Source organism: Rattus norvegicus, chromosome 10 (genome assembly GCF_036323735.1).
Source record: "Rattus norvegicus strain BN/NHsdMcwi chromosome 10, GRCr8, whole genome shotgun sequence".
In the NCBI taxonomy this organism is placed as follows: Eukaryota; Metazoa; Chordata; class Mammalia; order Rodentia; family Muridae; genus Rattus; species Rattus norvegicus.
The window spans coordinates 38,633,380-38,648,666 of NC_086028.1; the positions used below are offsets into that span (position 1 = coordinate 38,633,380).

The window sequence follows — 15,287 nt, forward strand, 5'->3', positions numbered from 1 at the left end:
TTTTGTGGTTTTGAGGATTTAACCCAGGACCCAGGCATGCTAGTTTGCTTTTTAAAAAAATAAAAATAATTGTTATGATTTTACTTAATTAAGATCGTATATTCAGCCTCCTTAGGTTTTTAGATCACATCCTATTCTCCGTCATCACCTTACTAACTGAGCCATCTCCCCAGACCTAGCAAGAGTTCTTTGCCAGTTGGTGGTATGATCATGTGACACAGCGGGGCCTGCAGAGCATCAGTGGACTAACAATGCAGCTACTTGATGTGGCTTTCAGAGTCTCTAGCACAGGGTGGCAGCTACCCATCAAAGACTCAGGCCCTGCAGTCCAGATGATCATTTTGCTACAGCCCCATATGAGTTCAATTAAAAACCTACCCTCATTTTGAATGTGCTGGATCATACACACACACACACACACACACACACACACACCACATTCACACACACACCACATGCACACACACACACACCACATGCACACACATACACACACACACCACATGCACACACACACACCACATGCACACACATACACACACACCACATGCACACACATACACACATACACCACATGCACACACATACACACACACACCACATGCACACACATACACACACACACCACATGCACACACATACACACATACACACCACATGCACACACATACACACCACATGCACACACACACACAAGCACTGTTACCATCTAACAGTCGTCATAATACAATGAATTTTATTTGGACAGCATTTATACGTTTGAAAATGTGTGATCATCTTCATATGGATTTTGCCAGTCCTTGACTAACACATTTTCAAAAAAAAAATTCTTACAAATCTATTTCATGGAATAGTTAGCAGTCAAGACTGTTTAGAAACGTTGGTTCTTAAAAACAAGACCATCTGGAAGAGTGGCCCAGAATTTATGAGATATTGTGTATTTCTCCACAAGTCCAGTTTGGTGCTCATTGTTTCTATTAGTACCTTTCAGCGGAAAGGCTTTTGTTTTGTTTTGTTTTGTTTTGTTTTGTTTTGTTTTGTTTTGTTTTGTTTTGTTCAGACAGGGCTGCTTGTGGTGAGACAGGCTGGTCTCACACTCCTGACATAGTCAATGATGACCTTGACTTCTCGATCCTCCTGTCCCCATACCAAGAGGGCAGGCTTTCAGGCTGGCTCCAGCACACCCTGCTCATTGTACCCCACCTGTTTTTCAGTTTGCCACGTGCCTTGGAAACCTTGTCAGAATGCAGTTATTAGAACCTTGGGGTTTTCTTCTCTGTCCATGGAGACTGTTGATTTTTTCCCACATCTGAACCTGAAAAGAAAAGAACAGCTGAAGAAAATTAAACAGTTGGAACTCCCCTCCCTCAAACACCAAAGTGACATCCAGAAACACTTCCCCATTCAACCCATGAAAAAGCACGTGAACTCTAATCATAGAACCTCATGGGTGCAGACCTTGTATTTTATGATTTCAAGAGACTAAGAGTTACTTTCTTGATTAAACACAAAGCTTAAATTTAAGCTCTTCAGTTTCCCCGAAGAAAGGATAGAGGGGTAGCAGGAAGTTCTTGATATGAGTTGATAGAGAAGAATTGTAATGATTAGGTAAACTCTTTTGTTGTTGTTTTTCAAGACCGGGTTTCTCTGTGCAATCTTGGCTGTCCTGGAACTCATTTTCTAGACCAGGCTGGCCTGGAAACCAGAGATTTGCCTGCTTCTGCCTCCTAATTGCTTGGATTAAAGGTTTGTGCCACCACCACTCAGTGATTAGATAAATTCTTATCGAACACAGGCACCTGTAAAATTCTGTGACAGATCAGTACACACATAGACCTAGCTTTATTATGGCCAACCATGGCTAACACTTTATAAAACAGAACCCCCAGACAGCCATGTGAAATATTCCCACGTAATAAATAGGAAAAGTGAGGGTCGAGAAAACTTAATATAGTTCCCCAACTTTGTGTCAGAAATTTGAAATTTAAAGCCAGATCAGTGCAGCCCAGAATCTCAATTTCTCCGTCGTGTCACTGAGCTTTTAAACCTTCAAACTGAGCTGTCAAATGTTTGGTCTTTGCCTCTGGGTCTTGGTACAGAGCTCCTAACTCTCTTGTGGTTTCCTGCGTTGTTTTGAGGGCAACTGTGTTGTTTTGATTCTCTGAGGTGGCACCCAGCTGGCTTGAGCATGGGGACTGGTTGCCAGAAGGAAGAGCCTTGATCTAGAAGCACAGACCTGTTTGGCTCTGCTCTCCTAACCTCTGCAGAGAACAGGATGGGGGTACAGCTAATGACCAATCAAGCCCACAGGATGGAGGATCTGAAATGTGGTTTGAATCTTCTGAATCACTGACGTCTCACTGTCAGGAGAGTAGTGCAACCCCAACCCAGAGGAGCAGATGCCCCACACTTAGGGTCCTTCCAGCACACACACCTGCCCGTATCTTCCCCAAGGCGGTGCTGACAGCAAGGCAAGTGTTTCCCTAGGGTCTGGGAGGCTTTCTAGCAAATGATTGAACACATGGGTGGGAGCTGTGGGGACCCCAGACTTTGTAGCCAGATGAGACAGGAATGAGATTGACTTGTGACTGAAAGGTACAGGATTGGGCCCTTATGCCTGTGGGGTCAAAATTGAACCAGATCCTAGGGTGCCCAGATAGTCTCAGAAAGATGAAAAACACATGAATCACGTAGTGCCCAAAAGACAATCTGGATTTAAAAATTTTTGTGCATGTGTGCATACATGTGTGGGTGCATGAATGTGCATGTAGGTGCATGTTCCGTGTCATTCACCATTGCTCTTCAGCTAGTGTTTGAGGCAGTGTCTCTCTCTGAACCTGGAGCTCACTGATTTGATCAGATTGGCTGGGCAGCATGTTTCACGGTCGACCTGCCATTACTGTTCTGACGCTGGGATTATAGATGAAATACTGGATGGTACTTGGATGCTCGGGAACCGTGGCATTGAATAAATTCTTTCTGTATGAGCTGCTCTTGATCATGACATTTAATCACAGCCACAGAAAAGTATTGAATACAGAGGATGACTTGAGGAGATCAGTTCTCTCCTTCCACTCTGTGGGTTCAAGGAATGGAACTCGCAGAGTTGGTGGTAAGTGTCCTTACCCACTGAGCATCCCACAGGCTCCTGCATTTATTTACACAATGGATGAGTAGTTTGTTTTTCATGCATACATTGTATACTTTTTTTTATCTTCTTTAAGTAGATTTTCCTTTCCTTCTCTGGAGGTCTCCTTTCCCCATAGATTGCAGGAACTTGTATGTGTGTGTGTATGTATGTATGTATGTATGTATGTATGTATGTGCATGTATGTGTGTACATATGTGTGTGCATATGTGTGTATGTATGTATATGTGTATGTGTGTATGTATGTATTGGTGTATCAGCCTATGTCTACCTTTGTGCTGCAGACGTTTCCCCTGACTTGCTGACATTTGATTTTGATTGTGTTACTGTGTTCTTGTTTGCTGGCTGGTTTGTTTGGAACTGGTTCTCACTGGGTAGAATGACCTTGAACTTTGAATCTTATGGTATCCCTTTCCTTGCTCAGTTCACATTTGTTCTTACAGATTCATGATTTTGTGTTTTTAGTCCTACTTTTTCTTTCTAGAATTTACTTTGATGTTTTTGGAAGGATTCTACTTTTTCTTTATTCAAAAATATCTAGCTGAATATTCCAACAACTTTTTACTGAATTCTCTCATTGATTATTTTTACATGTGTATGTATGTGTATACGTGTGCATATGTACGTGTGTATGTATTGTGTGTATACGTGTGTATATATGTGCGTGTATGTATTGTGTGTATATGTGTGTATATATGTGTGTGTATGTATTGTGTGTATGTGTGTATATATGTTTGTATGTATGTGCATGTGTGTATGTATGTACGTATATGTGTGTATGCATGTACATATGTGTGCATGTTTGTATGTGTGTATTATGTGCATAGGTATGTACATATGTGTGTATGTATGTATGGATAGATGGATGAAGTGACACTGAGGGTTCATTATGTGACTCAGGCTGGTCTTGAACTCCTGGACTCATGTGACCCCCCCCCCCCTTACCCTCTCTTGTAGCTTGGGCTACAGGTGTGTGCCCTACTCTTCCCAGTGGATTTTAAGTTGATACATTTTTTTGTGTCTTGTTTTTTAAAACCATATTCTGAATTCTCTTCTTTTCTCAGGCCTCATCCTCAGCTCTGTCTTGCTCCACTGCTTCCTGTTCCTGCCCTGTGGCTGTGGCTGTGGCGCTCTAACTAGCACTGCTCAACGGTTTTCTCCAGCATCCTCTACTCAGCACTCTTCCTTTTTATATCATGGTGGATATTCCCCCGTGCTTGTTCTTCCAAACATTATTTTCTTCCAATCATTTTGCTACTTACCCTCTGACTTTCTGCATCTGCTCCAAGTTCTCTGGTAGAGTCACTCCAAAACTCTCAGGGAAAAAAAGTGTGATGATTCCAATGAGGACAGTCAGACTGCCCATGAGGATGTAGGGCAGGAGTCGGTTATAAGCACCTGTAAAGAACCAGACATGAGAAGATTAATTAGATGTGAGCATGCTCCTGGGAGACGTTTTATCAAGGTGCAGACAGGCTATGACAGCAGACTTAGTCCATACATTTCAGAAGAAGGAAAACCAGCATAATAATCTCGGTTGTTCCATTGGGTTCCCCAGACTTCTACAGTTATCTAGCCCTGGCTGTACATTAGCATGCTGTTAGGTTCTCAACCACTGCCCAGCCCTGCATGACGTGCTCCTTACATAGAAGTCTTCACTATCAAAGCTTCCTTAGGGTGGAGGAGACTTGGGATGGGTGGTGAGGTAGCAGAGGATGGCTTTGAACATCTCATTCTCTTACCCTCACCTCTAGGACTCCATTTGTGGTTGAGGCACTGCTGGGGATCAAACCCAGGACTTTGTGCTTCTTTGTAGGCAACGACTGTACTGACTGGGCCACACACCTAGCCCTTTTCTGCTTCTCTGTATGGGGCTACTGAGGTAGGAGAATAAAACCCCTCATCTGCTCCTTACCCACAGAGAGAATAGAAAAACAAACACCCATGCGTGTAGTTTGTTTGTTTGTTTTTGTTTATGGATTTTTTTTGTTTTTTTTTTGTTTTTTTTGTTTTTTTGTTTTTTGTTTTTTGTTTTTGGTTTTGGCTGTTAAGATAAACCCTGCTCTCAAGGCTTTTCAGTGGCCTTGTGTTGCTAACAGGAATAGCTCCTTATACTAAACACTCTTTCTTGGCCTCTGCTTCTTGTGCACCAGTGGCCCAGCACTGGATCATCTAAGCAGAGTTGAGAAGTGTAAGGAAAATGGCCTCACAGTATGCTCAGGGCTCCTGTACTCAAAGCAGCTGTGCAGGGTATGTTAAAGTTAGGAAACTATGTTTCATTCACTGTGTAGATTTATAGTGCCCCCTTTCTGAGAATTCATCTGTGGGGTGTGTGTGTGTGTGTGTGTGTGTGTGTGTGTGTGTGTGTGTGTGTTTAAACCGGTAGGTAACCAACATGTGAGCAAGAAAAATAAGGAGGCACGCCTATGCCAGTCAAGTCCTAATAAAGGCCAGGCTCAGAGCACTGAACAACCTCCCACTAAAAGCTCCTTTGTGTGTTATTCCAGCCTGGTATATTTGATTATACAGAAAGTAAATATGCTTGCCTTGCAGAAAAATCATAAAGTGTAAGTGATCACCCAGGGAAATATTTATAAAATGTAGACAGAAGGCTAACTCCTTACATTATTAAAAAAAAAACAAAACAAAACTCATATACTCCACTGAATTACTGGGGAGGACTCAACAGCTGCCCCTGAGTCCCATTCATCCTTACACCATGTGTCTGTCTGCCTCCGCTCTCACAGCCCTTCCAAAGTCAGGTTCCACCAAGAATAAAGAATCACAGCTCATGTCCGCTAGTTAGAATCTCTGTTCTTTGACTCCCTTTGCTTGCTTCCTGCTCGCACTGAGGAGGTTATCCACAGAAGGATTCAGGCCTGGAGAGACAGCTCAGCGGTTAAGACCTCTTGTTGCTCTCACAAAGGGTCCCAGTTCCCTTTCCAGTACCCACCTGGTGGCTCATAGTTCCCTTCACTCCAGTTCCTGGACACCAGGTACACAAGTGCACCACTTACATTTGGATAAAAACGTCATACACACAAAGTAGGAACTTCGTTAAGTCTAACGAGAGAGAAGTGGAGGGGGAAGGGATACCAACAGAGATACAGCAGGAAGACCCTTACTACTTCTTTACTACTACAGTCCAAGGGGTCACTGAGAGTCATCCTGAAAAGAAACTGGCGATGGGGCAGGAGAGATGGCTCAGTGGTTAAGAGCACTGATTGCTCTTCCAGAGGTCCCCAGTTCAAGTCCCAGCAACCACATGGTGGCTCACAACCATCTGCAATGGGGTCTGATGCCCTCTTCTGGTGTGTCTGAAGACAGCGACAATGTACTCATATACATGAAATAAATAAATCTGAAAGAAAGAAAGAAAGAAAGAAAGAGAGAGAGAGAGAGAGAAAGGAAGGAAGGAAGGAAGGAAGGAAGGAAGGAAGGAAGGAAGGAAGGAAGGAAGAAACCAGTGAGGGCCTTAAGATGCAGTGTGCGTGCAGTGGGGCTGTAAAACCCAGCAGCCAGACTATGGAGAGTGACTCAGTTATAGTATGAGCAGCACGAGACCCAAACCAACTCCTCCTGTGAAGAGACTGCCCAAAGAAGGCCCTGTTCATGCACACAATGCACACAAACCCCACATGCAAAATACACACTTTTTTTTTTTTAAAAAAAAGCAAGCTAAGGACAGAGCAAGATGCATCTCACCCAGGTACACGAAATAGGGGGCAATGATGCTGCCCACCCTCGAGGCCATGGAGGTGATGCCCACAGCCATGTTCCTGACCAGGGTTGGGTAGAGCTCCGCTGTGAAGACGTACAGCATGGAGAAGGCAGAGGTGACCCCAAATTTCCCCAGCATCACCAGGCCAATGGACACAAAGTTGTAATCTGGAAAAGAGGCTCATTTCAGATGGGGTGCCCCTGGAATCAACACCTAACTGTTTTATTATTCCTTTAGCTGCCATACAATGGCTCCCACATGACTGTCCTCAAATGTCCTAACCCCCAGATGGGTAAAGATGGGAGGCGATGGGTGACCTCGGACTTTGAACTACTCTTATTTTGGATGAAGAATGCATTTTGTCCTAGTACTTTTTATTTGCTATAACAGTTTCCTAGTGAGTTATTAGATGTTAAATACAATTAAATTTAGTCTATAAAAAGAGGGCCCAGTTTCTTTCCCTCCTGATTTTTAATTATTGAGAAATATAGATCTAGTTGGGTTCAGTGATGTGTGCTTTAAAAAACTTTTTCCATTTTTTTTGGTGTAGTGTGCACATATATTTGCATGATTTTGCACGTGTAGTCATGAAAGACCAGAATTACAGATGAACCATCATGCTTGGCAGCATTTATGTGGGTTCTGGGGTCTGAACTCTGGGCCTCATGCGTTTTAATTATTGAGCCATTCCTCCACACCCGTGCATGCTAATAATCCCAGCTATTAATACTTCACTGGTCGAGGCAGGAGAATTACAGATTCAAGGCTAGCCTAGGCTATGAATTGAGTTCAAGGTCAGGAAGGGTCGCTTGGCAAGATCTTGCCTCTACGTAGAAATAAAAGATGGGGCATGTGGCTCTATGGTAGAGTGTGTGGCTAGTGCAAGACCCTGGGTTCAATCCTTAGTACTGCAGAGGTTAAAAAATTAAAGACAAAACCAAACAGTATTATTTGCAGGTTACAATGTATCAAAAATATATCAACTTGTAGTTTAACAAAAGGAGAAAGCTAGACACACTAAGAAAAGGAAATACATTATTCTTAACATTAGATTTTTTTTGTCATTGTTTAGTCTTACTGTACCACTCCCCCTCTTTCTTCCCTCCCTCCTTCCCTCCCCTCCGCCTCCCTCCCTCCCTCCCTTCTTCCTTCCTTCCTTCCTTCCTTTCCTCCTTTCTTTCTTTCTTTCTTTCTTTCTTTCTTTCTTTCTTTCTTTCTTTCTTTCTTTCTTTCTTCTTTCGAGGAAGTGTGTGTGTAAGATGAAGAGATGCTGGATACAGTCTTCTCCTTCCTCTGTGTGGGTTCCAAAGACGGAAGTCAGATTGGCCAAGCGCACCCCTGCCCACTTTGAACCGTTCTGTTCACGCTGTCTCACTGTTTTTGTTTGTGTTTTCAGACGGTGATTCATGCAGCCTGAGCTGGTCTCAAATTAGCTATGCAGCTGAGGCTGGCTCTACCTCCCAAATGCTGAGAGTATAGGGATGGGCCACCATACCTTGCTGGGACAGTTGTTGGGAACATGTCATAGTCAATCTGCCTATTCGACTGATGAACGTTTGGTGATGTCAAGGCTGTGTTATGGGGGAGTGGTGACTCATTTGAGAGTGGTCACCCGGGTTGGGGATTTAGCTCAGTGGTAGAGCGCTTGCCTAGCAAGCGCAAGGTCCTGGGTTCAGTCCCCAACTCCAAAAAAAAAAAAAAAAAAAAAAAAGAGAGAGAGAGAGAGAGAGAGAGAGAGAGAGAGAGAGAGAGAGAGTGTGTGTGTGGTCACCCATTAATAATCTAGGCCATTAATGCATCTCTGTTTTCTAGGATGATGTTAGCCTAGGCTAACTTCTTACCTTCAGGTACCACTTGGACCAAGAGAAGCACACCACCTCCCCAGAACAGCACCCCAGCTATAATATATCTCCGAGGCAGGGTTCGCAGTAGCAGCCAGGCTGTGAAATAAGCTGGAACTTCAATCAGGCCAGAGAGGAAGCAGTTCAGGTAGACATCTCCGTGCAAATTAGGAACATTGAGAGACAGAGCAAAGTAACCCACTGAGGTTAGCATCCTGAAAGACAGACCAATGATAAAATCATAGAAAGATGGTCCTTGGCTCCCTAAACTTTTGTGATGGTCATGAGTTGATCTAGGTCCCATGTCCTCTAGGCAGTCCGCTAGTCATGTTGGACTATTTGAATGAAAGTACATTAAACTGAGATTCAAAGTTCAGTTTTTCAGTTGAAATGACACTTCATGTGCTTAGTACCTGCATGAGTCTGGTGGCTACTATGACGGGTGTCTTAGGGTTTTACTGCTGTGAACAGACACCATGACCAAGGCAAGTCTTATAAAGACAACATTTAATTGGGGCTGGCTTATAGGTTCAGAGGTTCAGTCCATTATTTTTCAAGGCAAGAACATGGCAGCATCCAGGTAGGCATGGAACAGGAGGAGCTGAGAGTTCTACATCTTCATCTGAAGGCTGCTAGTGGAAGACTGACTTCCAGGCAGCTAGGGTGAAGGTCTTAAAGCCTCTGTCCACAGTGACACAGCTACTCCAACAAGGCCACACCTCCAAATAGTGCCACTCCCCAGGCCAAGCACTTTCAAACCATGACAACAGACAACACAGATCTCAAGCTTTTTCTGTCTCTTCAGAAAGTACTGTGGAACAATGCCATTCTCAGTAAACCACTGGTCAACAGTGCAGATGCCCCTGTGAGGACATCTGAGTATGAAGAACACACATCTCTGAGGAAGGCTTTCAGAAACATGCTGGGTCTCTAGCTACTAGACCAGCTGGGAGCATAAGACTAATCCAAAACACGAAGAAGTTAACTCTACCACTGCAGAGATTCAGTGACACACGTGGTGTAAGAACAGCTTGGATGGGGCTCAGTCTTGGTGATTGTTGGCTCCCTGGTGCTATTGGTTGAAATACATTGCATGAGTGATATATTGGACAGCTAAGAAGGAAGGCATCTGACAGAGGCTGTGGTCCGGGATATTTCACACTGATACTTTTCTAATTGCAAAACCCATGGTTCGAAAATATAGTTTGCCAGTTCTGGTTCTCAGTCTCTGTGTGTGGGAGGCGTGGGGGGTTTGTGAGTACATGCCAGTTCTGGTATGCAGTCTCTTGTGTGTGTGTTGGGGGGGGGTGTTGGGAGTGCATGCGTGTGTGCACGCGTGTATGTGTATTGTTATCTCTGGAACAGGAAGGTTGTTATTATTTTTCCTTCCTTATCTCTGAAGATTTGTTACTAAATCTAGTTAATAAATTCAGATCATTACTTCTGTGTCTTCATATGTTCATTTGCTACTGGGGAGGCAGGTTACAGTAACTCAACCCATCAGTTCAGACAGCAGGTGGAGACCTAACACTTCTGCTTTGGTCCTCAGGGGCAGCCGCAGCCTCAAGCCCATCACTTTCCCTGATGGGGTCCCCATACTGCAGACTTACTGTTAACCTATAAAATTTCCCCTATTTGGTCCAGACAGTCTATCAACCGGAGACAGGTCTGAGACCTAAGAATTGCACAGCTCTCCTTTTGCTGTAGGGGAAGCCTAGGCTTTGTCACATCCCTTTGAACTAGAGAAAATCAGTTGCACCCTTGTGTGTTACACGTCTGCGTTCCCAGAGCACTCATGGCTTACCACAGCATCACAGACATCACTGTTATTGTGGCAATGTTCCGAGTCTTGAACAGGTCCAGAATGAAGACTTTCTGCTGCTTCAAGGAGTTTAGCTCCTGTAGCTAAAACAACATTAATGAAACGCGAGATTAAAGAGATAAGAAGGAAGGACCTATGGGCATACAACCCTTTTTTAAAATTTTACTTTATTATTATTCTTCTCATTAATATTATTATTACTATTATTATTTTAAGATGGGGTCTCATGTACTTCGGGCTGGCCTTTAACTCACTATGTTGATATGACATCATCTTGAACTTCGGACCTCCTTCCTTCACTCTCCAGTGTTGGGACTGCATTTCTATGCCAGGTCTGATGCTGGGGCCTGAAGCTTTGTGTATACCGGGTGAGCACTCCATGCACTGAACTGCTCCTTAGTCCATCCACTCAACTCTTACAGAACATTTGATTCGCTTCCAAGTCCAGAAATCAGGAGCCGTAAGGACATCTCCAAATATGACGCTCATTCTAACTAACTCTTTATTTAAATATGTACACAATTTTAAATTCATTCTTGACCATTTCATACATGCCTCTAATGGATTTTGATCATATTCCCCTCCCTTTCCCTTGGAATCTTTTTTTATTCCCAGCATACTCTCCTCCTAATTTCATATCTAGTTATACTCATGAAGGAGAATGACACCCTCTTCCCCCTCTTTGAGGCAGCCATTACCCCACCACTGGGACCAAGAATCGATGCAGCTCTCCTGCTTCATGCTGGTCTGTTGAAGGGCTGGACCTTGGAGGTAACCACAGCTGCTGAGAGCTCCTTAGTGCCAGGGCTATGCTATGTCCAAAGGATAACATTTCACATACTTTCTCCTCATCATCCGGTTCTCACAGTCTTTCTGCTCTCTCTTCCTTGTTGTTTCCTGAACCTGTCATGCTTTAAACTGTTGAATATAGCCCATTTTATGCAGAAGCCTTCAAGATAAATGGCATCAACCTCACTGATGCTTGCTGACCAGCTTTTCCTTCACTCAACCTTAACATGGGTAGCCACTGAGCTGGGATCCTTAAAGCCTATTGAGTTGAGAGGGCCATGCAGCTCCACAGGAGGGAGGGAGAGATTTAAGGGTCTTGGGCCTTGTATATGCTAGGCTTGGTGATACCTTCTCAGAAACTCAGGTGAAGGCAGAATTGAGAGTTCAAGACCAGTCTTAGGTACATAGGAAGTTCAAAACCGGCCTTAGCTACCTAGGGAGTTCAGAGCCAGCCTTAGCGACATAGAGAGTTCAGGGATAGCTTGAGCCACATGAGACCCTGCCTTTAAACAGCAAACAACAACAAAACTATCAGACTCAGGGTAGCTAAGGACTTGGGCAAATTACTGTTTGTCTTCTCGGAGACTCAGCTTAACTGGGAGTTGAGGAAGTTAAATAATATATAAATGCCCAGCATCATAAATGCTCAGCACATCTTAACTGTTATTGTTATCACGGCCTCATGGAAAAGAGAGGCTATTCATCCATGGTTAATGATAATCCTTTCCTGCCCCCAATGTCCATCTTCACTTCTCCACTGCTAATTAACAGATGCTCATTTACCACAAGCTATGAATTTAGATAGCCGAGCTGACTAAGGTTGAGGCTAAAAACGGTATAAGGCTGGGAGGTAGGGGATCTCCTGGGGGTAAAGTAGCAGTCTTGTGACCCCATGACATGTGTGCTGTAAGAGACTTAAGGAAGGCATTTCAGTTGGGAGGGAGTAAGATGGCCCTTTGTTGCAGTGTCAACATCAGTCTTCCAGTTAATTAGGCGTGTGTTTGCATAGCTCTCAGCCATGATGCTTTCCCCGCTCCTTCCATTTTCATATATGTGTGGAGTGTGTGTATTGTGTGCATGTGCAGGCCCAAGGTTGATGCCGGGAATTGTCTTTAATCACTTCAGTCTTGTTTGCTGAAACTGGTTCTCTCAATCAAACCTAGGGTGTCTCACATAGCTAATATTGCTAGCCTGATTGTTCTGGGGATTCCATGTTTGGTGGTTTGAGAATGGCCCACGTAGGGTCATGTATTTGAGTGCTTAGCCTCCAGGTTCTGGAAATGCTTGGGAAGGATTAGAAGGCACGGCTTCGGTGGTGAAGGTGTGTCACCGGGGACAGGTTTGAGGTTTCAAAGGGCACATTCGTGCCAGGGTGCGCTCTCTGCCTCCTAATTGCGGATCAACAGGTGAGTTCTCGGCTGATCCTGATATCGTGTCTTTACTCTGCTGTCCTAGACTAACCCTCTGAAACCTGTAAGATCAACAAAATGATGTAAGTTGCCTTGGTCATGGTGTTTTGTCACAGCAATGAAAAAGTAACTGTAACTAGGACACTCTGTCTCCACCTTCCAGGGCTGGAATTACAAGTGGGCCGCCATTCCTACTGGGCATTCACATGGGCTCTGGGGACCTCACACTTGCACGGCAAGCACTTTTACCACTGAACCATCTTCTCTGCACTCATGGTGCCTTTTTTCTGCACAGTGTATGGAGGACTTGCCTCTAGCAATATATAATATAATATAATATAGTATAATATAATTCAGGTACAGAAACATCAGGGCAACTATGTTCTTAAATCCAGTGGTTGTCTCTGGTCTGGGAGAGTCACCCAAATGTTTCTGGATTAGATACATGACTAGGTTGAAGGGGCTTCCAAAGCTAGGGAACGGTTAGGTTTATCCTTCAAGACGATGCTATTCGAATGGCATCGTGTCTGAATTAATATCACAGCCCCTGATACAAAGTAAAAATTTCAGTTTATTAGAACACACACTTGGTTCCAGAGAATCCTGGAAAATCACAGCTTGGAAGCAGTGTGATCTCTGGAAGTCATGTCCCCATGCTTACACGTTCTTTCTCGTAAAATGAAGCTCACAGACCTCCTCCCAGTGGCTAACGTGAGCATCGTGTGAGTCAGAGCGGCTACCTGGCACCGAGTAGTGTCTTTACTGACATTCTAAACAGGGCGTATTGGCTGCTGCAGGCTGCTGCAGATTCTCCTACATGGGGTGCTAGAGGGTGGTGAGAAGGGGAGAGGACACGGCTGGGGAAACTAAGGCTTCCATTTCTTCTAATGAGGGTATTGAGTTCAAGATAGATGCACAGCAAACAGAAACACGGTCCCACGAGGGCTTGTGTTTCTGGGCTGTAGTCTGACTTGTCCGTGTCAATTTTCTGATGCTTCCTTCTGTGTCAACCTTTCTCCACGATCACACTGGCACACTGTATATTTCTTAAAGATAGGAATGAAGCTTTCCGTCTGATAAATAAAACACACTAATAGCCTTAAATGGCAGAAGCATTAGTTGTGGCCAATGTCCTTCTTGTACCCAGTTACGTTTACTAGGACCGGGATGAACTTTTGAATTCAAACAGCAAAGGATTAAGAATGCTTTGTCCCAACCTGGACTCTTGGGGCTCTCAGAGACTGAACCACCAACCAAAGAGCATACACGGACTGGACCTACGCCTGCACCCACATCTGTAGCACATGTGCAGCCCTACCTAGCACACATGCAAACCACAGATGCAGCTACGAGGATCTTCTTCAGGTGTCCTGAGGGTCCTTTCCCTCATCCTGGCCAGCAGTACCCTGGCCTCTACTCACCTGTGTTAATCTTGCTGTCCTCCAAGGGTGAACCTGCTTCCTCAGGCTTTGGCTGCCCTGCTCTCATTCTGTACACGGCTGACATGCAGGTGTGCAGCACCATGCCTCCTAACATTTTACCTGAGAATGTGACCGTGATTCCATCCTGATACCTAGCGCAGTGCCCAGTGCATTGTGGGCACCTGACAGATAGCGAGTTACATTAAACTCCGTAAAAGAAAGTCTGCAGAGCTCCTCTCAAGAGGGATGTCTGTGCACAGGTGCTCACTCACCTCCAGAGGATCGAATATCACCGCTGGTGCCATGATGCCATTCATCTTTGCGGCTTTCTGGATGATCTGTTCTGCCTCTTCAAATCTCCTCTGGGATATCAGCCACCGGGGAGACTCTGGAATAAACCTGGAATGCATTTGCAAGGGTTCATAACCTTTTATAAGCACAGGATTGGAGGTTAGCAAACATACATGGAAAAATGTCCCAGGCCATCTTAATGTTGCAAATACTCTATATGGTTTAAAATAAATAAATTATAGATACACATATATATTTATCGTTAATCAGTGGCAGAGCTGTAGGAACACCAACCTACCCACCAAGCTTTCCACCCAAAATTTATCCTGCCTACAAGAAACGCAAGAACAGGGGATAGAGCAGAGACTGAGAGAATGGTCAAGCAATAACCGATCCAACCTGAGACCCGTCCCGTGGGCAAGCACCAATCCCTGACACTATTAATGAAACTCTGTTATGCTTGCAGACAGGGGCCTGACTGTCCTCTGAGAAGTTCCACCCAGCAGCTGACTCAGATAGAGGCAGAGACCCAGAGTCAAACATCAGTTGGAGCGGGGCGGGGGGGACTCTTATGGAAGAGTTGGGGAAAGGATTGAGGGGCCTAAAGGGGATAGGAACTTCACAGGAAGACCAACAAAGTCAAGTAACCTAGACCCCTTGGGTCTGAACCACCAAGCAAGAGCATACATGGGCTAGACGGAGGCCCCCTGCACATATGTAGCAGATGTACAGCTCAGTCTGCATGTGGGTCCCAAACAACTGGAGCAGGGGCTATCCCTAAAGCTGCTGCCTATCTGTGGAATCCATTCCCCTAACTTGGCTGTCTTCTCTGGCCTCAGTGGGAG

At 44.6% G+C, this 15,287-nt stretch overlaps 1 protein-coding gene across 7 annotated transcripts in view; it reads right to left on the reverse strand.

Moving 5' to 3' along the window:
• Positions 1–718: 718 nt before the first annotated feature.
• Slc22a4 (solute carrier family 22 member 4) overlaps positions 719–15,287 on the reverse strand; it is a 53,312-nt gene continuing 38,743 nt past the window's right edge. For 5 of the 7 annotated variants that reach the window (XM_039086773.2, XM_039086777.2, XM_039086775.2 and 2 more), the window contains 6 exons: positions 14,424–14,550; positions 10,515–10,615; positions 8,711–8,925; positions 6,854–7,036; positions 4,411–4,546; positions 720–1,315 (listed from right to left, as the gene is read on the reverse strand). In XM_039086773.2, the coding sequence (XP_038942701.1) occupies positions 1,240–1,315; positions 4,411–4,546; positions 6,854–7,036; positions 8,711–8,925; positions 10,515–10,615; positions 14,424–14,550 (838 nt within the window). In that variant the 3' untranslated portion in view covers positions 720–1,239. Of the gene's footprint in view, positions 1,316–4,410; positions 4,547–6,853; positions 7,037–8,710; positions 8,926–10,514; positions 10,616–14,423; positions 14,551–15,287 lie in introns of all 7 variants that reach the window. The other 2 variants (NM_022270.2, XM_039086772.2) reach the window with 2 other exon arrangements.